This window comes from Scyliorhinus canicula, chromosome 5, assembly GCF_902713615.1.
Source record: "Scyliorhinus canicula chromosome 5, sScyCan1.1, whole genome shotgun sequence".
Taxonomy (NCBI): domain Eukaryota; kingdom Metazoa; phylum Chordata; class Chondrichthyes; order Carcharhiniformes; family Scyliorhinidae; genus Scyliorhinus; species Scyliorhinus canicula.
Window position 1 is genome coordinate 76,274,210 of NC_052150.1, and position 24,921 is coordinate 76,299,130.

At 49.0% G+C, this 24,921-nt stretch overlaps 1 protein-coding gene across 4 annotated transcripts in view; it reads left to right on the forward strand.

Moving 5' to 3' along the window:
• The window catches only part of snx10b (sorting nexin 10b), an 82,525-nt gene that overhangs the window by 32,546 nt on the left and 25,058 nt on the right, over window positions 1-24,921 (forward strand). For 3 of the 4 annotated variants that reach the window (XM_038797249.1, XM_038797253.1, XM_038797251.1), the window contains exon 2: window positions 18,720-18,765. In XM_038797249.1, the coding sequence (XP_038653177.1) occupies window positions 18,736-18,765 (30 nt within the window). In that variant the 5' untranslated portion in view covers window positions 18,720-18,735. Of the gene's footprint in view, window positions 1-11,430; window positions 11,450-18,719; window positions 18,766-24,921 lie in introns of those variants that run through there. The other variant, XM_038797250.1, reaches the window with a different exon arrangement.

Sequence of the window (24,921 nt, forward strand, 5' to 3'; positions counted from 1 at the left end):
GTGGGTCCGGGTGGAGTCTCTGAGGGGGGAAAGCCTGGGGGCTTTGGTAATGTCTCCGCTCCCAGTGGTGCTGAAGAAACACTTGACCAACCTGGTGGTAGTAGCCGCATTAAAAATGTGGAGACGGCTTCATCAACATTTCAATTTGAAGGCTGCCTCAAGGCAAGCTCCCATCTGTGCAAACCAGTTATTCAAACCTGCTAGGCTGGATGTGAGGTTTAGAGAGTGGAAGGAGAAGGGGTTGGACAAGGTGGGGGATTTATTTCTAGAAGGTCTGTTTGCGAGCCTGGGGGAGCTGAAGGAGAAATATGGGCTTATGGACGCTGATGGGTTCAGGTATCTCCAGGTGAGTAGCTGGATTAAAAAGTACTTTCCTGCCATCTCGGTGAAGCATTTTCTTGAGCGGGTTCTATCTTGCTCGGGGCCGGAGGTGCCCAGTATGTCAAGAGTTGCCAACTAGCATGGATTTTCCGTATTTTATAATGGAAAACCCATTCGAATACGGAAGTACGTTTTCTCTCATTGCAATAAGCAAAAGAAGGCAGCTGATTTGTAAGCCACCTCCCAAAATGCTTCATTTGGTTTCCTTGGCGACAGGACCCCGCGCAGAGGCCCTGCTCCTCTCCGCCCTGCACGCATGCTCTGTTGGTGTGCATGGTGGACAGGAGGGGGCGGGCCCTGTCGCCAAGGAAACCAATACGCACCTTGATGCCTCGTGTGCGAGACTGTGGGCCAGTCAGGATCACCTGACATTGTCGCGGTCTCTGTGGCATCGAGGTGCCTGGATTTTATTGGGATAAAAAAATGCATGTCGAGGGAGGGTAGACTACAGTAAGTAGACTCAACACTAGCTCTATCACTGATCTTTGTAGAGCACTCCTATGTATTGAAAGAAAAGAAAGTGTGGAAATTCTGGGGTCAGGCAGCATCAACGGGGAGAGAAGCAGAGTTAACATTTATGAATTGTTGAATGGTCATTGATCTGAAATGTTAACTCTACTTCCCTCTCTATACTGATGGAGTGCAGCTGATAATACGTTGTATGTTATTAAGTTTCAGCAGGATTCAGCAAATCTTTGTTTTACTTGTGGAAATTTCGCTTTTTGATGTGAGCATGAAACAAAATGCTGAAAAGTAAACCTGAATCATCATGCATCTATTTTTTTTTGGAAATGTTTTTAAAAAAAAAAAAAAATTTTGTTTTTCTTTTTTTTAATAAATTCAGATTACCCAATTATTTTTTCCAATTAAGGGGCAATTTAGCGTGGCCAATCCACCTAATGTGCACATTTTTGGGTTGTGGGGGCGAAACCCACGCAGACACGGGGAGAATGTGCAAACTCCACACGGACAGTGACCCAGAGCCGGGATCGAACCTGGGACCTCAGCACCGTGAGGCGGTTGTGCTAACTACTAGGCCACCGTGCTGCCCGTTGGAAATGTTTTTTATTGAGTTTTCATATTTTATATCCAACAAATTACAAATTATTAGAAAAAAAAACACGCAAAAATTAACAAGTATATTTACAGGTAAGCATCTTCATAATAACAACTGTGGCCGCCCCCTTTAACCGGCATACATATTTTACATTCCCCAATATGGCCGAGGCACATGTTTATAGGCATTTATTTACAATTTGGTTTTGGGCCTTAGCTTGCCGTCAAACCCCCATAAAGAACCCGTAGCCCCCCCCCCCCCGGCTACCTTCCCCCGATTCCCGTCCATTTTCCCCTGATTCTTGGCCACCCGGCTATTCTTCCTCTTGTTCGTTGGCCACAAACAGGTCCCGGAACAGTTGCATGAATGGCTCCCACGTTCTGTGGAAGCCGCCGTCTGACCCTCGGATGGCGAATTTGATTTTCTCCATTTGGAGAGATTCCGAGAGGTCGGACAGCCAGTCTGCAGCTCTGGGTGATGCTGCTGACCGCCAGCCAAACAGGTTTCTACAACGGGCGATCAGGGACGCAAAGGCAAGGGCGTCCGCCCTCCTCCCCAGGAATAGATCTGGCTGGTCTGAAACCCTGAAGACCGCCACTATCGGGCTCCAACCTCACCCCCACCACTTTGGACATAGCCTCGAAGAAGGCTGTCCAGTACTCCACAAGTCTGGGGCAAGACCAGAACATGTGGGCGTGGTTGGCCGGGCCTCTTTGGCACCGTTCACATCTGTCCTCCACCTCCGGGAAGAACCTACTCGTACGGTTTCTTGTTAAGTGGGCTCTATGTACCACTTTTAGTTGTGTCAGGCTGAGCCTTGCGCACGTGGCGGTGGAGTTGACCCTATGCAGTGCTTCGCTCCAGTGTTCCCACCCTATCTCAATCCCCAGGTCATCCTCCCATTTCTTTCTTGTTGCGTCCAGTACGGCGTCGTCCCTTTCTACCAGTCATACATGTCGCTACAGTTCCCTTTCTCTAGGATACTTGCGTCCAGTAGGTCTTCCAGTAGTGTCTGTCGTGGCGCTTGTGGGTACGTCCTTGTCTCCTTTCATAAGAAGTTTTTGAGCTGCAAGTACCGTAGCTCGTTCCCCCTGGCTAGCCAAAATTTCTCTTGTCAGTTCGTCCAGGGTTGCGATCCTGCCGTCCGTGTATAGGTCCCTGACTGGCAGTGTCCCTCCGTCCTGCCTCCACCTTTTGAAGGTGGCGTCAGTCAGTGCTGGTGTGAACCTATGGTTGTTGCAGATGGGAGCCCTGTTCGACATTTTGTACAGGCCAAATTGCTGCCGCAGTTGGTTCCAGGATTGGAGGGTGGCTGTCACCACTGGGCTGCTGGAGTGTTTTTTGGGTGGGGATGGGAGTGCTGCCGTGGCGAGGGCCCGGAGGGAGGTCCCAATGCAGGAGACCTCCTCCGCACGTACCCACTCGGCTTCTGGCTCCTGGATCCATCCCCTTACTCGCTCGGCTGTTGCCGCCCAGTGGTAGAATTGTAGGTTCGGGAGGGCTAGCCCCCCCCTGGATTTTGTTTTTTGTAGGACCTTCTTTGGGATCCTAGCATTTTTACCCCCCCCCCCCCCCCCCCCCCCCCCCCCCCCACCCCATACGAATGGCATGATAAGTTTGCCCAGCACTTTGAAAAAGGCCTTGGGGATGTAGATCGGAATGGATCTAAACAGGAAGAGGAACCTGGGCAGTACGTTCATTTTGATCGTCTGGACTCTCCCCGCGAGGGAGAGTGGGAGTGTGTTCCATCTTTGCAGGTCCTTTTTTACTTCCTCCGTCAGGCTGGTGAGGTTCCATTTGTGGATCCCTTTTGCTCATGTTGAGTTTGTAGCCCGAGAAGGCTCCAAACTCTTTCAGGAGCGCGATGATTCCGTCCATGCTGCTTTGTGGGTCCGAGATATAGAGGAGCAGATCATCAGCATAGAGTGAGACTCTGTGCTCTCTGCCTCCCCTTCGGATCCCCCTCCAATTTTTTGCTGCCCTGAGATCATGCATCTATTTAACCATAACTTCTGCTTTCTACTTTTTGTGGTCATTCTTTTCTTTGTGCTCTTTTACCTTTTATGACTTCCTGAAAATATTTTTTTGAAACAAATAAATGCACAGGATTCCTTTTGTCTTGTATACAGTTTCTTGTAAGAAGTCAATGAAGTTAATCAAACGTTCAGGACAATTTTGAACTTCATGCAAAAAGGCAAATGTTTTGTTCACATTTTTCATTCTTAGATTTACTGAATGTTTGAAACTTAATTTGAAAACACCCACTCATGATGATGTACATGTATGAAGCACAGGATTTGCATTTTCCATTTGTGTTTTAGATTTGTGCAATAAAGGTGTAAAGTTTGGTGGCCATTTTTCCTTTAAAATGAAAATCTGGATTTTACTGTCAAAATGCAGATTTTTGGTATCTGGAATAATGATTTCTGTTGGGAAAGATTGGCAGCTCTGCGTCAAGCATATACCAGTGGATAGTGGGGGAGGAAACTGGCTCGGTTGAGGGGGTGAAGGTAAAGTGGATAGAAGAGCTAGGGCCAGGGAGAAGGTTTGGTGTGAGCACGGAGGCAGGTGAACAAGACCTCCAACAACACCTGTGCGAGGCAGAGTTTCATTCAACTAAAAATAGTGTTTTGAACGCACCTCACAAAGGCTAGAATGAGCCAATTTTCTGATGCGGTGGAATATAGATGAGGGAGCGAGCACACCATGCGCACAAGGGGCTGGTTTAGCTCACTCAGCTAAATTGCTGGCTTTTAAAGCAGGCCAGCAGCACGGTTCGATTCTTGTACCAGCCTCCCCGGACAGGCGCCGGAATGTGGCGACTAGGGGCTTTTCACAGTAACTTCATTGAAGCCTACTCGTGACAATAAGCGATTTTCATTTTTCATTTTCACATGTTCTGGCCGTGCTCAAAGCTGGTGGTCTTTTAAAAAAAAAAAAAAAAAATTTTTTATTGAAATTTGTACAAAATATAAACAGCTCAACTCTATTAACAAAACAACCGCGGTAACACCCCAAGAACAATTCCCACCCAACTTCAAAAGCAACTACAAACAAGAGAAAAAAAACCAAAAGAACACCCAACGACAAAAGGGAAAGAGATAACACCTGCCACATCCCACAAACCCATGTACACAGTTCTCCCTCCCCCCAGTCCAAACCCCCCCCCCCGCCCCGCCCCGCCCCGCCCCGGGTTGCTGCTGCTGCCGGCCTATTTCCCTACCGTTCTGCCAGGAAGTCCAGGAAAGGCTGCCACCGCCTAAAGAACCCTTGTACTGATCCCCTCAGGGCAAATTTCACCTTCTCCAATTTAATGAACCCCGCCATATCATTGATCCAGGCCTCCACGCTTGGGGGCCTCGCATCCTTCCCTTCTACTAGGGACGCAAAGGCCAGAACACCGGCCTCTTGCGCCTCCTGCACTCCCGGCTCCACTGCAACCCCAAAAATTGCGAGTCCCCAGCCTGGCTCGACCCTGGATCCCACCACCCTCGACACCGTCCTTGCTACCCCCTTCCAAAACTCCCCCAGCGCTGGGCACGCCCAAAACATATGGGCGTGGTTCGCTGGGCTCCCCGAGCATCTAGCACACCTGTCCTCGCCCCTGAAAAACCTACTCATCCTCGTCCCAGTCATGTGGGCCCTATGCAGCACCTTGAACTGTATGAGACTAAGCCTCGCACAGGAAGAGGAGGAATTCACTCTCTCCAGGGCATCCGCCCACGTCCCCTCCTCAATCTCCTCGCCCAGCTCCTCTTCCCATTTACCCTTCAGTTCCTCCACCGAGGCCTCGTCTACCTCCTGCATCACCCAGTATATGTCCGAAATCTTCCCTCCTCCAACCCACACCCCCAAGAGCAACTGATCCCGCATCCCTCGTGGGGGAGGCAAGGGGAACCCCTCCACCTGCTGCCTGGCAAACGCCCTCACCTGCATGTACCTAAACATGTTCCCCGGGGGGAGCCCAAACTTCCCCTCTAACTCCCCCAAGCTCACGAACCTCCCCTCCACAAACAGGTCCCTCAACCTCCTAACCCCTGCCCTGTGCCAGCCCAGAAATCCGCCATCAATGCTCCCTGGGACAAACCGATGGTTCCCCCATATCGGGGCTTCCATCGAGCCCCCCACTTCTCCCCTATGCCGTCTCCATTGCCCCAAAATTTTGAGGGTAGCTGCCACCACCGGGCTTGTGGTATACCTCGTTGGAGGGAGCGGCCACGGCGCCGTTACCAGCGCCTCCAGGCTTGTGCCCACACATGATGCCGCCTCCATCCTCTTCCATGCTGCCCCTTCCTCGTCCATTACCCACTTACGCACCATCGCTGTGTTGGCCACCCAGTAATACCCACAGAGGTTGGGCAACGCCAGCCCCTCCCTATCCCTGCCTCGTTCCAGGAACACTCTTCTCACCCTCGGAGTCCCATGCGCCCACACAAATCCCGTGATACTCCTGTTGACCCTCCTAAAAAAGGCCTTCAGGATAAGGATGGGGAGGCACTGGAACAGGAACAAAAACCTCGGGCGCACCGTCATCTTAACGGACTGCACCCTCCCCGCCAGTGATAGCGGCAACATATCCCACCTCTTAAACGCCTCCATCTGCTCCACCAACCTTGTGAGGTTGAGCTTGTGCAGGGCCCCCCAGCTCCCAGCCACCTGGACTCCTAGGTACCTGAAGCTCTTCCCTGCCTGCTTCAATGGGAGCCTACCAATCCCCTCCTCTTGATCCCCCGGATGCACCACAAACAACTCACTCTTGCCCAGGTTCAACTTATACCCCGAGAAACCCCTGAATTCACTAAGAATCCTCATCACCTCCGGCATCCCCCCCCCCACCGGGTCCGCCACATACAGCAACAGGTCGTCCGCATACAGCGACATTCGATACTCCTCCCCACCCCGCACCAGGCCCCTCCAGTTCCCTGACTCCCTCAATGCCATGGCCAGGGGCTCAATCGTCAACGCGAAGAGCAAGGGGGACAGGGGGCACCCCTGTCTCGTCCCACGGTACAGCCGAAAGTACTCCGACTTCCTCCTATTTGTGGCTACACTCGCCATCGGGGCCTCGTAGAGCAGCCTCACCCATCGGATAAACCCCTCCCCAAACCCAAACCTATCCAACACCTCCCACAAATACTCCCACTCAACCCTATCAAAGGCCTTCTCTGCATCCATTGCCACCACTATCTCTGCCTCCCCTTCCATGGCCGGCATCATAATGACATTGAGGAGCCTTCGCACGTTCGTATTCAACTGCCTTCCCTTCACAAACCCCGTCTGGTCCTCGTGAATGACCCCGGGCACGCAATCTTCTATTCTAGTGGCCAGGATCTTTGCCAGCAGCTTAGCGTCGGCGTTCAGCAGCGAAATCGGCCTATGTGACCCGCACTGCAGAGGGTCCTTGTCCCGCTTCAGGATCAAGGAAATCAGCGCCTGTGACATAGTTGGGGGCAAAGCCCCCCCCTCCCTTGCCTCGTTAAAGGTCCGGACCAACAGGGGGCCCAACGGGCCCAAATACCTTTTATAAAGTTCCGCCGGAAACCCATCCGGCCCCGGCGCCTTCCCCGACTGCATGCTCCCTATCCCTTTGACCACTTCCTCCAGCATGATCGGCGCCCCCAGTCCCTCCACCTGCTCCTCCTCCACCCTCGGGAATCGCAGCTTGTCCAAGAAGCGCCCCATTCCACCCCCCTCCACCGGGGGCTCCGACCGGTACAGTTCCCCATAGAAGTCTCTGAAGACCCCATTAACATCTACTCCCCTCCGCACCACCTTCCCAGCCTTATCCGTCACTCCCCCAATCTCACTGGCTTTCGGAGCTGGTGTGCCAGCATCCTGCTCGCCTTCTCCCCGTATTCATACACCGCCCCCTGTGCTTTCCTCCACTGAGCTTCCGCCTTTCTGGTAGTCAATAGGTCGAATCTGGCCTGAAGGCTACGCCTCTCCCCCAGCAATCCCTCCTCTGGAGCCTCCGCATATCTCCTATCCACCCGCACCATCTCCCCTATCAGTCTCTCCCTCTCCCTCTGCTCCCCCCTCTCCCTATGGGTTCGGATGGAGATCAATTCCCCCCTCATCACCGCCTTCAATGCCTCCCAGACCGTCCCCACTCCGACCTCCCCATTGTCATTGGCCTCAAGGTACCTCTCGATACACCCTCAAACCCTCTCGGCCACCTCGTCATCTGCCAGCAGCCCCATCTCCAAGCGCTAGAGCGGACGTTGGTCCCTCTCTTCCCCCAGCCTGAGGTCCACCCAGTGCGGGGCATGATCTGAAATGGCAATGGCGGAGTATTCCACATCCTCCACCCTCGACACCAACCCCCTACTCAGGACAAAAAAAATCAATCCTCGAGTAGGCCTTATGTACGTGGGATAAAAACGAGTAATCCCTGGCCCTTGGCCTCGCAAACCTCCAGGGGTCCACCCCCCCATCTGGTCCATAAATCCCCTCAGCACCTTAGCCGCCGCCGGCCTCCTACCCGTCCGGGACTTGGATCGATCCAATGGGGGATCCAGTACCGTGTTGAGGTCCCCCCCCCCCCATGATCAGGCCCCCCCACCTCCAGGTCCGGAATGCGGCCCAGCATACGCCGCATAAACCCCGCATCGTCCCAATTTGGGGCGTAAACATTCACCAACACCACCCCCTCCCCCTGCAGCTTGCCACACACTATCACATATCTCCGGCCACTGTCAGCCACCACATTTAACGCCTGAAACGACACCTTCTTCCCCACCAGGATCGCCACCCCCCTACTCTTCTCATCATGCCCTGAGTGAAATACTTGACCCACCCATCCCTTCCTCAGCCGAACCTGGTCCACCACTCTCAGGTGTGTCTCCTGGAGCATAGCCACATCCGCCTTCAGCCCCTTCAGGTGCGCAAATACCCGGGCCTGTTTGACCGGCCCATTCAGCCCCCTCACATTCCAGGTTATCAGCCGGATCCGAGGGCTCCCTGCCCCCCTCCCCTGCCGATTTAGCCATACCCCATCCCTTGCCCCCTTGCCCACCCCCGGCCAGCGTCCCCCGCTCTGCCAGTTTCCCACGGCGGCAACTCCCCCCCCCCCTCCCCCCTCCAGCACCCCCTGCGTCCTCCAGCTCCTTCAAGACCGTTTCAGCAGCAACCCGGTACCCCCCCCCCACCTCCCCCCCCCCAAGGCTAGGACCCCTCCTAGCCGCGCCCCTCCCTCCATAGCACTCCCGTGAGCCAGCTAACTTCAGCTGACCCCGGCGACTCCCGCCCTACCGCCGACTCCTCCCCACGTGGGACTCCCCATCCTCCATCGTGCCCGTCAACGGGTCCTCCTCCCCCCCACCCGCTCTTGCGCGGGAAAAGAAAACAGCCAGCAACGACCCGCGCTTCTCAGCCCCGACCCCGCCCCCACCATCTCCCAGCGCGGGAAACCCGCAGAAAGCCCGCGCTTTCGCCCTGCCTGGCCCCGCCTCCTCCAGGGCTACTCCCATTGTCAGTCCCCCCCCACCAGCTCCCCGAACTCCCCGTTTACCCCCCCCTGCCCGAACCGTCCACCAGACCCCTGCAGAAAAACCCATATAGAAAAGACAAATCAACATCACCCCACCCACCCTAAGGCCAACCCACATCTTACATTAAACCAAGCAAATACAAATACAGTATTATACAGCATCCCCCATCTTAGGCCCTCAGTTTGAGTCCAATTTCTCGGCCTGCAGAAAGGCCCACGCCTCCTCCGGGGACTCAAAATAATGGTGCCGATCCTTATAGGTGACCCACAGACGCGCCGGCTGCAACATGCCGAACTTCACGCTCCGTCTGTGGAGCACCGCCTTCGTCCGGTTAAACCCGGCCCTCCGCCTCGCCCCCTCCGCACTCCAGTCCTGGAAGATCCGCACCTCCGTGTTCTCCCACTTGCTGCTCCGCTGCTTCTTGGCCCACCGGAGCACACACTCACGATTCACGAACCGATGAAACCGCACCAACACCGCCCGCGGCGGCTCGTTCGGCTTGGGCCTCCTAGCCAGAATTCTGTGGGCCCCCTCTAACTCCAGGGGCCCCTGGAAGGACCCAGCCCCCATCAGCGAGTTTAACATAGTCACCACATAGGCCGCTAGGTCCGACCCCTCCAGCCCCTCCGTGAGGCCCAGGATCCGCAAATTCTTCCTCCTCGACCGGTTGTCCAGCTCCTCAAACCGCTCCTGCCATCTTTTATGGAGTGCCTCGTGCATCTCCACCTTCCCCGCCACGGCCACGACCTCAACCTCCCTTTCGGAGGCCTGCTGCTGCAGCTCCCGGATCGCAGCCCCCTGGGCTGTCTGGGTCTCCATCAGCTCCCTGTTGGTTACCTTCAGCGATTCCAGCAGCTCCAACTTAAGCTCCTGGAAGCAGCGCAGCAGAGTCGCCTGCTGCTCCTGAGCCCACTGCCTCAGCTCCTCAAGGCCTCCGCCGGCCGCCATTTTGTCTTCCTTCCCCCGCTTTTTCGGCGGTGCTTTCTCCGGTTTTCTCCTTACCCCACTCCTGGTCCGGACCACAGGACCGTTGGGGTCGACTCCTGACCTCTTCCCACGTCGGCATTTGCCGCCACAGCTCCGTTGGGGGCCCTGAAAAGAGCCCCAAAGTCCGTTCTCAGCCGGGAGCTGCCGAATGTGCGGCTTAGCTCCTCATTGCCGCCACCGGAAGTCCAAAGCTGGTGGTCTTCTGAAGGTCCTTTTTTGATATCATGCCGGCAATCCAGAACATTCAGTTGGAGCTGTGACCACTGGTAGCAATTTTTGAGGTTGCAGATGTGTCTGAGCTCTGGATGGGGGCAGGAGCAGATACTCTGGCCTTTGTCTCACTTTTGACAAGGAGGCGGATCCTCCTTGGTTGGAGGTCGACTACACCGCCAAGCTCCTCGGCGTGGCTGGGTGACCTAATGGAGTCATGTTCACCGTGAGAGGGTCGGTGGATGGGTTTTACCGTAGATGGTGGCCTTTTATAATGTACTTTAAAGAGTTGGTCACTGTTAGCTGTTTGGGGGGGGGTGGGGGTGGGATATGGTGGGGGGCTTAGTTTATAGTGGTGTGGGGGAGGGGGTTTGGGGGTATTATTTCTGTTATTATGTGTTGGGTAGTTGTGTAAATGTTGATTTAAAAAAGGTTACAATTTAAATAAAAATAGCTCCCAAAAAAAGGAATGAGACTGCATGCCAGAGAGATTGATTGGCAGTAATAAAAATGATCATGTTATTAAAAAGGTACTTCGATCAAAATATGGCTTTCAGTTCTCACAAAGTTTGTGCGTTATTGCTCATGATCGGTGTTTTTATCTGTGAAGCTCGTGTGATCTCTTGCCCTCAGTGATTTGTTCCAATTTAAATACTTTCCAGCTTTTGTGAATTTCAAAATAAAGATTATTTATTATCATCACATACTTGTCCGGGAGGTTTTAATGCAATGTCACACACACATTACCATATACACAAAATTAGATGAAGAAGCAGAAAAAAACAATGCAATTACAAGTAGTCATTATTTCAGGCCTGTAGTTTCTTCAATGAATTGATGCTTTGCCTGATGTGGAGGTCTTACAAAGCAGAGGATTCTCAGATGAGGCTTCTTGTAGTTGAATTGGCAACAGGTCTGCTCTCACTGAACTTGAAAATAGAACAGGTTGGGGTGGGGAGATGCCTACTCCTATTTTCAAGGTATCATTGTATATTTGGCTATGTAGTTGTCTTGCAGCTGGTTTGATGGTTTGGATGGTTTTTGATGGTATCTGGCAAGGTGTTTCTGATCAGAATAGCATCAGCTGTTATTTTTCAAAAGAACAGGTAACAAACATGGCTGTCCAACCATGTAAAGTGTGAGGCATCCAAAGTTAACCTTCCAAAATACACATCTTGTATTGTAGTCTTTCACACTGAGAGTTTTGTGACTGTCAGGCTCTTTGTAATTGAATGACCCATTCTATTTACATTACCCTTTTGAACACCTTTTTAGGAAGAACATTGAGTTTTGATGTCTTTGTGGTCCAGGGTGAAGTAGAAAGGTGAGTGGGCTGACATGTGATAGTCTTATTCTGTTTACAGTGCATGCTTAACAAAGGGACTTGTGAATTTCACAGTAGGCTGTGATTGTCCATATGTTAATAAGGCATTTGCTTGAATTTCAGGTCTGCCTGGAGCTGATATTGCCAGCCATGTTAAAAACTGTTTTATATATATACAGCTTTAACATTTGGAATTTATTTGTGCCTGTACTGGGCATGGCATAGTGATGGGTTTAGTTTGTATCTACCATCCAAATTTAGCAATATTAAGACAATCAATATAATTTTAAATGGTACCCAAATGATGCAATGCTGTTTTTGCATAGTTTATGGTGGACCAATTGCAACTTCTGTGTTTCAGTGTTTAACTGTGCATCTGCCATCACCCCAAGTGACGATATAGAATTTGCACACAAATAACAATGAATGCTATTAGACTTGTTTCTATTCTGATGGTAGATTATGGGCTGATGTAACCCTAAGAATCCCAATATTAGTTGTTTTTTGCTTTTCTCTAATGCTTCGCTGTAGTTCAGTCCTGGACAAATCTACACCAAGACCTATGGATTTTAAAAAAACATTGAGAGTATCCAATTCTCTCTCTTTTCCCATTAAGGAGCAATTTAGTGTGGTCAATTCACCTACACTACACATCTTTTTGGGTTGTGGGGGTGAGACCCAGACAGACACTGGAAGAATGTGCAAACTCCACACGGACAGTGACCCGGGTCGTGATCGAATCTGGGTCCTCAGCGCCGTCCCAAGACCTATGGATAGTGCACCTTTGACAGCTGGGAAATATTGCCTTGTACAGGAACCGAGGTATAATGGGCGCGATTCTCCGCAACCATGATGGGTGGGAGAATAGCGGGCCACGCAGTTTTTTCCCGCGACGCCGGTCCGACGCGCTCCTGCTGTTCTCCCCACCGACCAATTGTCCGTGGTCGGCATACTTGCGGAAATCCATGGAGAGTCGCCCGACGGAGGCAGAATGGCGACTCTCCAGCACCCCAGCTATTCTCCGGCCCGGATGGGCCGAGCGGCCTGCCGTTCCCGACCTGTTCACGACGGCGGCGGCAACCACACCTGGTCGTGTGGGGCCTGTGGGAGGCGGATCGGGGATCGAGCACCACAACCGTGCTCGGGAGGGGACTGGCCTGCAATCGGCGCCCACCGATCATCGGGCTGACGTCTCTAAGAGACGCACTCTTTCCCCTCCGCCGCCCCACAAGATCAAGCTGCCACGTCTTGCGGGGCGGCTGAGGGGAAAGACGGCAACCGCGCATGCGCGGGTTTGAGCTGCCCAACCCGCGCATGCGCGGCTGACATCATTCTTGGCGCGCCAGGCCTTCACGCCAGGGACAAGGCCCTGCAGCCGTGTTTCCCGGCACGGCCCTCCTATCCCCGCTGGTAGGGGAGAATAGGGGGCGAGGATCGGCCTCCGAGGCCGTCGTGAAACTTGGCCGAGTTCACGATGGCTTTGCCGATTTTTTTCCGGTTGCGGAGAATTCCGCCAATATATATATACACTATACATAGGTATTTTACTTTGAAACCTACTATAATTCCTTTTTAACAGCATACTATTTTGGAGCTGCAACATCTTAGTTGTGGGGGGCCAGTTACCTCAGTTGGGTACTGGACAGTTGGTTCGTGATGCAGAGCGAGGCCAGCAGCATGGGTTCAATTCCTGTACCATTTGAGGTTATTTGTGAAGGCGAATAACCACCTTTTCAACCTTGCCCTTCACCTAAGGTGTGGTGATCCTCAGATTAAATCACAACCAGTCAGCTTTCATCCTCAAAAGGGGAAAGCAGCCTATGGTCATCTGGGACTATGAGGACTTTAGTGGGAGAATGAAATGAAAATATTGCCAAAATGCCGTAAACTAACACTTGAGAAAATCATGTAACTTTAAATAATTCTTCTGTGTTTCAATAAGATTCAAGGTGCCCAGTGGATATTTTGTGGTACACTTGGAGAGAGTGATTACTCAGTTGATTATTTAACGTGATAAAAAGCTACAAATGTTTGCTGCAAGGCTGAAAACCAACTGCTGCTTTGATTTCATTCCAACAGTGACCATTATTAAAAATATTGAGTGCAAGTATTTACAGTATTCCTTTGATTAACTTTAATGGATAATTGAGTTTATACCCAATTTCAGAATAACACTTTTGCTACTCCAAGCTGGTGTTTTAGTTCTTCTGATCAAAATCTACTCTCGTGTCTCTGAAACTGAGCAGTTTGGTGGGGTGTAGTGTCCTGTTCTGGAGAAGATAGGGTGTCTTTATGAACCGATGGAGTAGAATTTTGTTGTAAGGCAGTGACGGAACTTTTTTTTTTGTTGAAAATTTATTATTTCATGGGATGTGACCGGTGCTGGAAAGGTTAGCATTTGTTGCCCCATTGAATTGAATGGCCTAATTGACCATTTCGGAGAGCAGTTGCGATTCAACCACATTGCTGTGGATCTGGAGTCACATATAGATCAGGCTGGGTAAGGATGGCAGATTTCCATTCCTGAAGGACATTACTGCAACATTCAATAGTCTAGCGTTGTAAATCCTCATCAGTACAATGAACTGTTAGAAAATTTACTTGGGATATCTTGATGCTAAGAGACATCAACTCCATGTATTGGCTCAGACAAAACCAGAATATCTTGAAATGCAATCTAACAGAATGTTTTCATATCTCCCTTTTATCAGCAGAATCAATAACAAGACACAGCTTGTGCTGATTATCACAGCAGCAAAAGAAAATGATTTAACAGCTGTAGCCTCTTCTGCCTGCTGTAAATTGTCCTTTCAAACAATGGAATCCATATTATCTAGATAAAATCTATTAGACATGATTTTCAACCATACTGCCATAGAATTAAGTTTATGAAAGAATAGATCTTTTAATGTGCTACTCATATCCATTCGGATATGTAGCCACTTGAGATCATGTAGAAAAAGATTTACCAGAGCGATACCACAACCCGAGAGGTTACTGATCAGGAAAGATTGAAAGATTGAACCAATCGGAGCTCTTTTCTCCAGTAGAGAGAAACCCAAGGAGTGACCTGAAAGAGGCCGTTAAGATTATGAAAGGGTTTGGTACGATATACACTGGGAAGACATTTCCACTCTTTTTTTTCTTTTTCCTTTTTAAAATAAATTTAGTGTACCCAATTATTTTTTTCCAATTGGGCAATTTAGCATGGCCAATCCACCTACCCTGCACACCTTTTTGGGTTGTGGTGGTGGAGACCCACGCAAGCATGGGGAGAATGTGCAAACTCCACACGGACAGTGACCCGAGGCCGGGATCAAAACCGGGCCCTCGGCGCCGTGAGGCAGCAGTGCTAACCACTGCGCCACCATGCTGCCCCTGCCATTTGATATTAGCTTACATTATGAAAACACAGCAACACGTCAGCTGATTTATAATCATAGAATTTACAGTGCAGGAGGCCATTCAGCCCATCGAGTCCGCACCACCCTCCGGAAAGAGCATCCCACGTAAGCCCAGCCTCCACCCCATCCCCGTAACCCCACCTAACCGTTGGACATCTAAGGGGCAATTTAGCATGGCCAATTCAGCTAATCTGCACACCTTTGGACTGTGCGAGGAAACCGGAGCAGGCAGGCACGGGGAGAAAGTACAAATTCCACAAAGGCAGTCACCCGAGGTCATAATTGAACCTGTAGCTGTGAGGCAGCAGTGCTAACCATTGTGCCGCCCACAATGCATGGTCAGTGCTTGTGTTATCTGAAAATTATTACAGTATAAATTGCAGTTATCCAGCATGATGACAAAGTGAACACTCTTTTTCACATGAAATCTATCTATTATGTATGCAAACTTAAAATTGTTTTTGAGCAACATCACAGAAGATCACCCAATCTTTGGCCAAGGTTGACAATCACAATTTGAAATATTGCAGATCTGGATACTTTGGATATGGGCAAAGCTTTCTATTGTTGGAAACAGACCATTTGTTTAAGCCTCTGATATCAATGTGTGTTTTGATGGTTCATTCTTTTGTAGTGCAGTCTTATTTTAAAAATTTTTTTTAGCGTACCTAATTCATTTTTTCCAATTAAGGGGCAGTTTAGCATGGCCAATCCGCCTAGCCGGCACATCTTTGGGTTGTGGGGGTGAAACCAATGCAAACACGGGGAGAACGTGCAAAGTCCACCTGGACAGTGACCTAGAGCCGGGATCGAATCTGGGACCTTGGCACCGTGAGGCAGCCGTGCTAACCACTGCTGCCAATGCAGTCTTGTTCGTAATCACTGATGCTGGCATTATAAATAGCACTGATTGTGGAGGTAATAGAATAAAATCTGCTACAACAATAAATTAAAAATGATTATCATATAATTAACACACGTATTGTCCTTTTCACATTAATCATAGAATTTTCATAGAATTTACAGTGCAGAAGGAGGCCATTCGGCCCATCGAGTCTGCACCGGCTCTTGGAAAGAGCACCCCACCCAAGGTCAAAGCCAGTTAAATTTATGGAGTACATTTTTTTTTATCACTTAGATGATTTTCAAACGTTTCTCAGTGGTGAACTTCCAGTAAATACTACCCTACTCTTGAATTTGCACTGCCCTAACCTCAAAGACGGAAACTACCAAAAAAACCCTATTATTGTGGTAATTAATAGCATACAGAAACAACATGCTAATGTAGGGTTTGTACATATTTAGTGCCTTTCACATCCTCAGGATATCCCAAAATCCTTTAAAAGTATAAAAATGACAAAGCAGCCGCGTGATTGGCACCCCACCCACAAACATTCACTCCCTGCACCACCGACGCATTCTGAGGACATGTGCAGCCGTGTAGCAGCCGTGTGCACCATCTACAAGGTGCGCTACAGGAACTCATCTTGGCTCTTTGTTTAAATTTTAGAGAACTTTTCGGAGATGAAATTGGGCAGGAATATTCCATTGATGCCATGAAACATGGAAATAGAAGCATAAGAGTTGCAATCTGGAGGGGCATTGGATTCCAGAAACAGCAACTTGTATTTAATAGCAACTTTAACATTGGAAAACACCCTAAGGCATTTCATCGGAGTGTTAATGGAAATTGAACCACTAGGTATTAGGAAAGGTGACCAAAGGTTTGATCAGAGTTAAGTCTTGAGAGTTTGACGTGGAGAGAGGTTAAAGGACAGAATTTCGGAGCTGAAGGCCTGGCCATGAAAAGAAGGGCAGAAATAATCTGGAATGCACAAGAGGCCAGACTTGCAGTAACACTCCTGTCCTTGAAGGGCTGGAGGAAATTAAAGAAAGAGTGATATAAGGCCATGGAGGGATTAGAACATGTGATTCGGATACGTAATCCAAGCCTAGTGTGTACATTTTATGTTCATCACTCCTTGGACTTCCAATAAAAGAGTTCTCAGTTTGTCAAATCACCAATGCATCATAAGCAACTGTTGCAGTGAACTAGCACAATTTTGACCTAACTTGGATTTTTTTTTTAAATAATTTTTATTCAAGTTTTCAACAACAAATTTTATCACAATAGAGAAAAACAGTAACCCCTCCCCTCTGATACAAAAACAATAAATTAACAAGAAAAAGAAATAAGCATAAAACCATGAGAACAAACCCCCATAACGGACCCGTAGCCCCACCCCCCCCCCCCCCCCCCCGCCCCCGCCCCCGCCCCCCCGGGTTGCAGTTGAAGTTTTTTTAAATAAATGTTTTTATTGGGTTTTTGAACAAGGTATAATTACTGTTATGTACACAGAATAAGAAACATATATATATACACACACATATTTAGAGGAGAAAGGCACACCCCAACATTAAAAAATATAATAAAATATGAAATAGAATAACTGGTGGGGTATTGTGCACCAGTTTGACAGCGGCAGATCTGTACATCTGGCAAAATTACCCACACCACGTAATTAGGCGACTGCCTGCCGGGGGGGGGGGGGGGGGGGGGGGGGCAGGGGTGGTGGGGACCGGGCCGGGGGGGAGGCGGGGACTGGGGGGGGGCGCACACGCATTTGGGTGCCGGGGAGAAAATCACAGCGTGCGATATTTGGCTGTGCTGTGTTGGTGTCGTCTGCCCTTCCCGGACGGGTCTCGCTGCCATCTCCCGCTTCTGCCGCTCCTCCCGTCCTCCATCTCCATTTTCCTCGTTCCCCGCTCCTGGAGGTGTCATGCACATTTTGGCATCCCATGCCCTCCCTTCCTCTCCCGTCCCGCCCCCCCCCCCCTCCATGGTTCGCCTCTCTCTCCCCAGGTTTATCTGTCTTCCTCCCCCCCCCCCCCCCCCCCCGTGGTTCGCCCCTCCCTCCTCAGGTTTAGCCGTCCCCTCCCCCTCCCAGTCCATCTCTCCCCTCCATGCCTCGGCTACCTTCCCCCAATTCCCGACCATTTTCCTCTGATTTGTGGCCACCCGGCTATTCTGCCTCTTGTTCGTTGGCCACAAACAGGTCCCGGAACAGTTGCGTGAATGGCTCCCACGTTCTGTGGAAGCCGTCGTCCGACCCTCGGATGGCAAATTTGATTTTCTCCATTTGGAGAGATTCCGAGAGGTCGGACAGCCAGTCTGCAGCTCTGGGTGATGCTGCTGACCGCCAGCCAAACAGAATTCTACGGCGGGCGATCAGGGAGGCAAAGGCAAGGGCGTCCGCCCTCCTCCCCAGGAATAGATCTGGCTGGTCTGATACCCCGAAGACCGCCACTTTCGGGCATGGCTCCACCCTCACCACTTTGGACATGGCCTCGAAGAAGGCTGTCCAGCACTCCACGAGTCTGGGGCGAGACCAGAACATGTGGGCGTGGTTGGCCAGGACTCTTTGGCACCGTTCACATCTGTCCTCCCCGGGAAGAACCTATTCATACTGGTTGTTGTTAAGTGGGCTCTATGTACCACTTTTAGTTGCGTCAGGCTGAGCCTTGCGCACGTGGCGGTGGAGTTGACCCTATGCAGTGCCTCGCTCCAGAGTCCCCACCCTATCTCAATCCTCAGGTCCTCCTCCCATTTCTTTCTTGTTGCGTCCAGTACGGTGTCGGCCCTTTCTACCAGTCGGTCATACATGTCGCTACAGTTCCCTTTATCTAGGCTAACTTGTATTTTTATGCTGAGTTGATGTAAAATAACTTTAGTAAAGCAACAATAATAGTGGTAAAGTAGCTTTATTGTAGTCCAGCTAAATATTGAAGGGTTATGTGCATTTAGTCTTTTTTATTCTATGTAACATACCTGGAATTAAAATAATTGTGTATGTATTCTCATCTAGACTTCTATGAGGAACAATGGATGAACCAGTAAAGGATAAAAAAAATGTAAGTAGTGTGAATGTTACCAAATTTCTTTATTTCAATGGCTTTGATATCTTGGCAGGTTTGTGAAATTTTTCTGAAGTATAAATTGTACTCACTGTTTTGTGTATAATCTTCAGAATGAATAGGAATTTTACAGGTTGTTTATGACACCTAATAGGATGAAATTTGCAGGCAAGATTCCTGTTTACTCCTCTGGATGCAAGTCCCCAGAAGCAAGTTGCATTTAAGGCACATCATGGGATTCTCTGTCTTTCTGCTGCTTTTGGGGAAATTAGTTTGAAATATCTAGTGCTAACAGCCCCACCAAAGCTTTGTCCGCATTCATTTATAATGTCTGTTGGCTACATCACAAATTGTTATCTTTTATTGTCTCTGCAAGCAAACAAACGTTTGTTCAATTATAGAATTTATGTCTAATGGCCAGTTGGCCAAATTCCAGAAGGCACTTTTGCACCAGTGGGTTTCGTAGCACTTCACAATTTGTGTTGGTTGTCATGCCTATCCTTTCTTCAGCTCCTTTGGCTGGGGCAGAGCAAGACGAGTTGATTATTCAGAAGGAGGCCTCCCTGCACAACTGTTTCTATTCAAGTAATGTCTGTGTTCTCTTCAATATCTCGATTCAACCTGCCTCTACCACACTTCCAGGCAGTGCAGTCCAGACCTGACTCGCTTACTGTGAGAATAAGTTTTTTTTTCTCATCACGTTTGCTTCTTTTGCAAATTATTTGAGATCCATGCCTCTTATTCTTGATTATTTTACAAGCAGGAATAGTTTCTCCCTATCCACTCTGTCCAACCCCTTTGCGATTTTGAACATCTCTATCAAATCTTCTCTTGGCCGCCTTATGTCCAAGAAGAATAGTCCCAACCTCTCCAATCTATCTTCAAAACTGAAGTTTCTCAACCCTGAAACCATTCTTGTAAACCTCCTCTGCACTCTCTCCAATGCATTCACATCCTTCCTATAGCCCAGTACCCAGAACGGAACTGTACACAATATTCAAACTGAGGTCTAACTAGCGTTTTGTGTAAGTTCCACATAACTTCCTTGCTGCTGTACTCTAAGCCCTATTAATAAAGCCCAGAATGCTATATGCTTTATTAACTGCTCTCTCCACTTGCCTTGCCATCTTCAATGACTTCTGCACATAAACGCCCAGGTCTCTCTGCTCCTGCACACCTTTAAGAATGTATCCCTTTTTTTATAAAAGCAAATTACTGCAGATGCTGGAATCTGAAACGAAAGAGAAAATGCTGGAAAATCTCAGCTGGTCTGGCAGCATCTGTAGGGAGAGAAAAGAACTAACGTTTCAAGTCCAGATGACCCTTTGTCAAAGCTTTGATAAAGGGTCCCCTGGACTAGAAACATTAGCTCTTTTCTCTCCCTACAGATGCTGCCAGACCAGCTGAGATTTTCCAGCATTTTCTCTTTGGTATGCCTTATTTTACATTGTCTATCCAGGATCCTTTCTGTTCCTTCCTGTTTCTTCCCTGTCTATTCCCTTGTCCCTTTTTTTTACTCTTACTGTTACAATTTTGATCCATGGATATTTAATGGTCCTGTAACTTTAAGGCAAAGCAGCCTGCACGAAGCAGCCTTAAATTCAAACAAGCCGAATTTGGAAGGCTATGCAGATTTAAATCGCGCGCCAACACCAATGATCAAGATTGGCTGGGAATCTGTTGGATTGTTTTGGCTTGTGGCCAACGACTGAGCCCAGAAGGTTGTGCTCTGCCCGGTAACAGGTGGTGATTGGATATTATTCCTCTGGAATGTTTCTCAGAGCCATGAGGTTCCATTTTAGTTTCACTTTTGGTTCTGGCAGAGGAGGTGAGAGATCCTCTCCAAAAAACGGCTGCGAAGCCTCTTCAAAAAAAGATCCAGCTAACTCGCTCTCTCCATTAAGTCTGTGGGTGTTGGATTCCTGAAGACGGGGCCTGAAGGCAGGCCACGAACCGAGAGCAAAGTGATAAAACTGGAAATCTGTCTCACCAGGAAAATTGTGAATACAGGCTGTAAACAAGGACTATGATTCTCGAGCTACTGGGGAGCAAGCTTGCAAAGGACTCATCATCTGAAGCAAAGGCTCTTTTCTCTTTCATTTACATTTTTAAAATAGGAATTATTGGTTAATTCACTTGTATTGTGACTCTGGGGCATAAGGGGCATGGATTGACTGCACACTTGCTCAGGTTGTCATAGCAATATTCTTCCTCCCAAAATGCATTACCTCGCACTTCTCCGCATTGAACTTTGTCTGCCACCTATCTACGCACTTCAATAACTTGTCTCTATCCTTTTGAAATTCTACTCTGTCTTCTTCACAGTTTACCATACTTCCACATTGTGTCAACCGCAAACTTTGAAATTGTCCCCTGCACGGCAAGATCTTGATTATTAATATATATATATCAAGAAATGCAAGAGCCCCTGGGGAACATCACTACAAACCTTCCTCCTGCCTAACAAATATCCATTGACCATTACACTCTCCTTTTTTATTCAGTCCACCTTTTTCCACGTTGTTACTGTCCCTTTTATTCACGAGCTACAACATTTCTCAAAAGTCTGTTGTGTGGCGCCGTATCGAATGACTTCTTGTATGGCAGAGGGCTGGGTACCTGAGCAGGGAGTTAGAGGAAATGGAAACTGGTTTAGAAGCAAAATACAGAAAAAGTGAAAGCAAAGGAGGAAGACATGGCAAAAAAAAAAATCAAAAATACAAACAGTGGCTCTATTGTCTCTAGAGATGAGCTTAGTGTTAGCATAAATGCTTCACAGCTCCAGGGTCCCAGGTTCAGTTCCCGGCTGGGTCACTGTCTGTGCGGAGTCTGCACGTCCTCCCCGTGTGTGCGTGGGTTTCCTCCGGGTGCTCCGGTTTCCTCCCACAGTCCAAAGATGTGCGGGTTAGGTGGATTGGCCATGCTAAATTGCCCGTAGTGTCCTAAAAAGTAAGGTTAAGGGGGGGGTTGTTGGGTTTGAGTAGGGTGATCATGGCTCGGCACAACATCGAGGGCTGAAGGGCCTGTTCTGTGCTGTACTGTTCTATGTTCTATGTTTTAAAACCAAAACTGAGAGTTCTGCATCTTGGTGCACATAGCATATCAAAACAGATAGATGAACTGATGGCGCAAATAGAGTTAAATGGGTATGATATGATAGTCATTACTAAGACATGGTTGCAAGGAGATTAAATTTGGGAAATCAATACTCGGGGTTATTTGACTTTTAAGAAGGACTGGTGGAGACAGGTGGGAAGCAAAAGGCAGTGAGGTAGTGTCCAAAAAGGTTAGGAGGGGTTATTGGGATAGGGTGGAAGTGAGGGCTTAAGTGGGTTGGTGAAGACTTGATGGGCCAAATGGCCTCCTTCTGCACTGTATGTTCTCTGTATGTATGTATGTATGTATGTAGCTCTGAGGAAATAGGTACAATTCTGAGGGATGATCCCGGCTCTGAGGATGTGGAGTCAATGTGGGTTGAAGTGACAAATACCAAAGGAAGAAAGCAAAATGGTGGGTGTATTGTATAGGCCCCGGAAAAGTAGCCACACTGTAGGAATGTGATTAAATCAAGAAATTCTAAATGCATCTAAAAAGAGCACTGCATTAATCATGGTCGATTCACAGTAACTTCATTTGAAGCCTACTTGTGACAATAAGCGATTTTCATTTCATTTCATGTAGTGTCACCGTCTGATAGAATTTAGCATACAACTTGAGTGGGAGAACATTGGGACTGAAATATCAGTGTTGAACTTTAAGAAGGAGAATTGTGAAGGTATGAGGATGGAATTGACCATCATTGGTAAGTAAGAAAGTAGAAGAGCAGTGATGGAGATAATTCATGACTTCCAACAAGAATACATCCCATTGAGGTGGAACGAAACTTAAGGAGAGGTGGAACATGGATAACCAAGGAACTTAAGGGTGTTAAATTTAAAGCGAAAGCCTATAAGGTAGCAACAGTTAATAATAGATCGGAAGACTGGCTGGACCAAGCCGAGCCAGCAAGGTTTCATGGAGGGGAAATCGTGGACAGAATCCAATGGAAAGATTTCTAAGTTCATTTGTGGCGGGTTTTTCCAGGGAGTTTTCAGACGGTGAGTTCCCATCATTCTCCAATGACACTTAGTGACTTTTTGGGCCGTGGGGAGTTTCTCACTGGTATGGCCCACACTTAGATCTTTTTTCAGCACTGGGGATCTGAACCAGGAGATTGGGCTGCCATTTTAAAAGGGTGCCCCAATCTCTGTGAGCTTGTGGGTCCCCCACCCCCTCACAATGTCACACCCACACACATGGGCACTACCCCACACCCCTCCAAGCAAGACACCCTGCTATTGCCCCTCCTTACAGCACCCACCATCACCCAAACCTTCCAGAGGCCCCTACTTTTTCAAAAATAAATTTAGAGTACCCAATTCATTTTTAACTATTAAGGGGCAATTTAGCATGGCCAATCCACCTACCCTGCACATCTTTGGGTTGTGGGTGCGAAACCCATGCAAACTCCACAAGGACAGTGACCCAGATCCGGGATCGAAACCTGGGACCTCGGTGCCATGAGGCAGCAGTGCGAACCACTGCTTCACCCTGCTGTCCTCAGAGGCCCCTACTTATCTGCCCTGCACACCCCCTCCCTTCAAACTCCCCCTCCACCCTCCTTTCCTGGGCATGGCCCCCCTCGGGCCATGACGCTTGGCAGTGGCACCCAGGCACTTTGGCAGTGACAGAGTGTCAGTGGCAGCTGGGGAGTGCCAAGGTGCCCATGTTTCAGGGGAAGGGCCAGGAGGCCACCCTGCAATATCCCTGACCACTTGGGGGGGCCTCCAGTGGCCCAGGAGACCCCCCGCCCCCTCCCCGGATGCCGTTCCTCCTGGTCCACATTCTTGTGGACCAGTACTGACTGGTGCCTGGCTGCAGCCTCCCTGAGGAGGCTGGTAGTTTGAAGTAGGTGGTAGGTCACAGATAGGTAGGCTTTAAGTAGGTTTAAGACCTACTCGATGAGCGCCGTTTCGTCCTGCCCCTTTTGGGCAGAGTTCCAATTCCGATGTCTCGCGGGACTTGGGTGAAGGCTGTTGGGCGGTTTCACCCTGGATCTCCTTGCTGCGTTGAGGTCTCGCTCGAGCACAACGTGGTCACTAAATTGTGTCCCACGTCTGACAAATACCCTGGAGTTCTTTGTGGAGGTATTGGCCAGTATTGATAGAGGAGAAGCAGTCAATGTTGTCTATTTGGATTTTCAAAAGACATTGTTAAGGTGCTACACAAAAGGCTAAAGATCATGGTATTGGAGTTAATATTCTGGCATGGATAGAGGATTGGCTAACTAACTGGAAGCAGCAAGTAGTGAAACAGGGGACTTTTTCAGGTTGGAGGGCAGTAATCAGTGAAGTGCCTCAGGAATTAGTGCTGGAACTTCGTATATATTAATGAGTTCGAGGAAGGAACAACATTTTGGCCAAATTTGTGGATGATGCAAAGGTGGGAGGGAGGGCAGGTTGGAAGGAAGATATCAATAGTTTACAGAGCAATACTGACCAGTTAAGGGAGTGGGCAGAAGATTACAAATGGAATTCAATGTGGGAAAATGTGAGACGGTTCATTTTGGAAGAAAGAATGAGAAGATGGATTATTATTTAAACCAGAAACCCGAACAGGCGCCGCAGTGTGGCGACTAGGGGATTTTCACAGTGACAATAAAGATTGTGACGACTTGTGACAATAAAGATTATTATTAAAATGGAGAGACAGCAGAACACTGTCGTGCAAAGGGACTTGGGGGTCATGAAACCCATAAAGCTCGCATACAGGTGCAGAAGATAATAGGGTAGGCAAATGGAATGCTGGCCTTTATTTCAAGAGGGCTGGAGTATAAAAGTAAAGATTTGAATCTTGGAGTCATATAGCACTGAACGAGGCCCTTTGGCCATCAAGCACCTAAAATATTCTAATTCCATTTTTCAGAACTTGCTCCATAGCCTTGAATCCTATGGCATTTCAGGTGCTCATCTAAATGCTTCTTAATCGTTATGAGGGTCTGAGGTCCCAGGTTCGATCCCGGCTCTGGGTCACTGTCCGTGTGGAGTTTGCACATTCTCCCCGTGTCTGCGTGGGTTTCACCCCCACAAACAAAAATGTGCAGAGTAGGTGGAT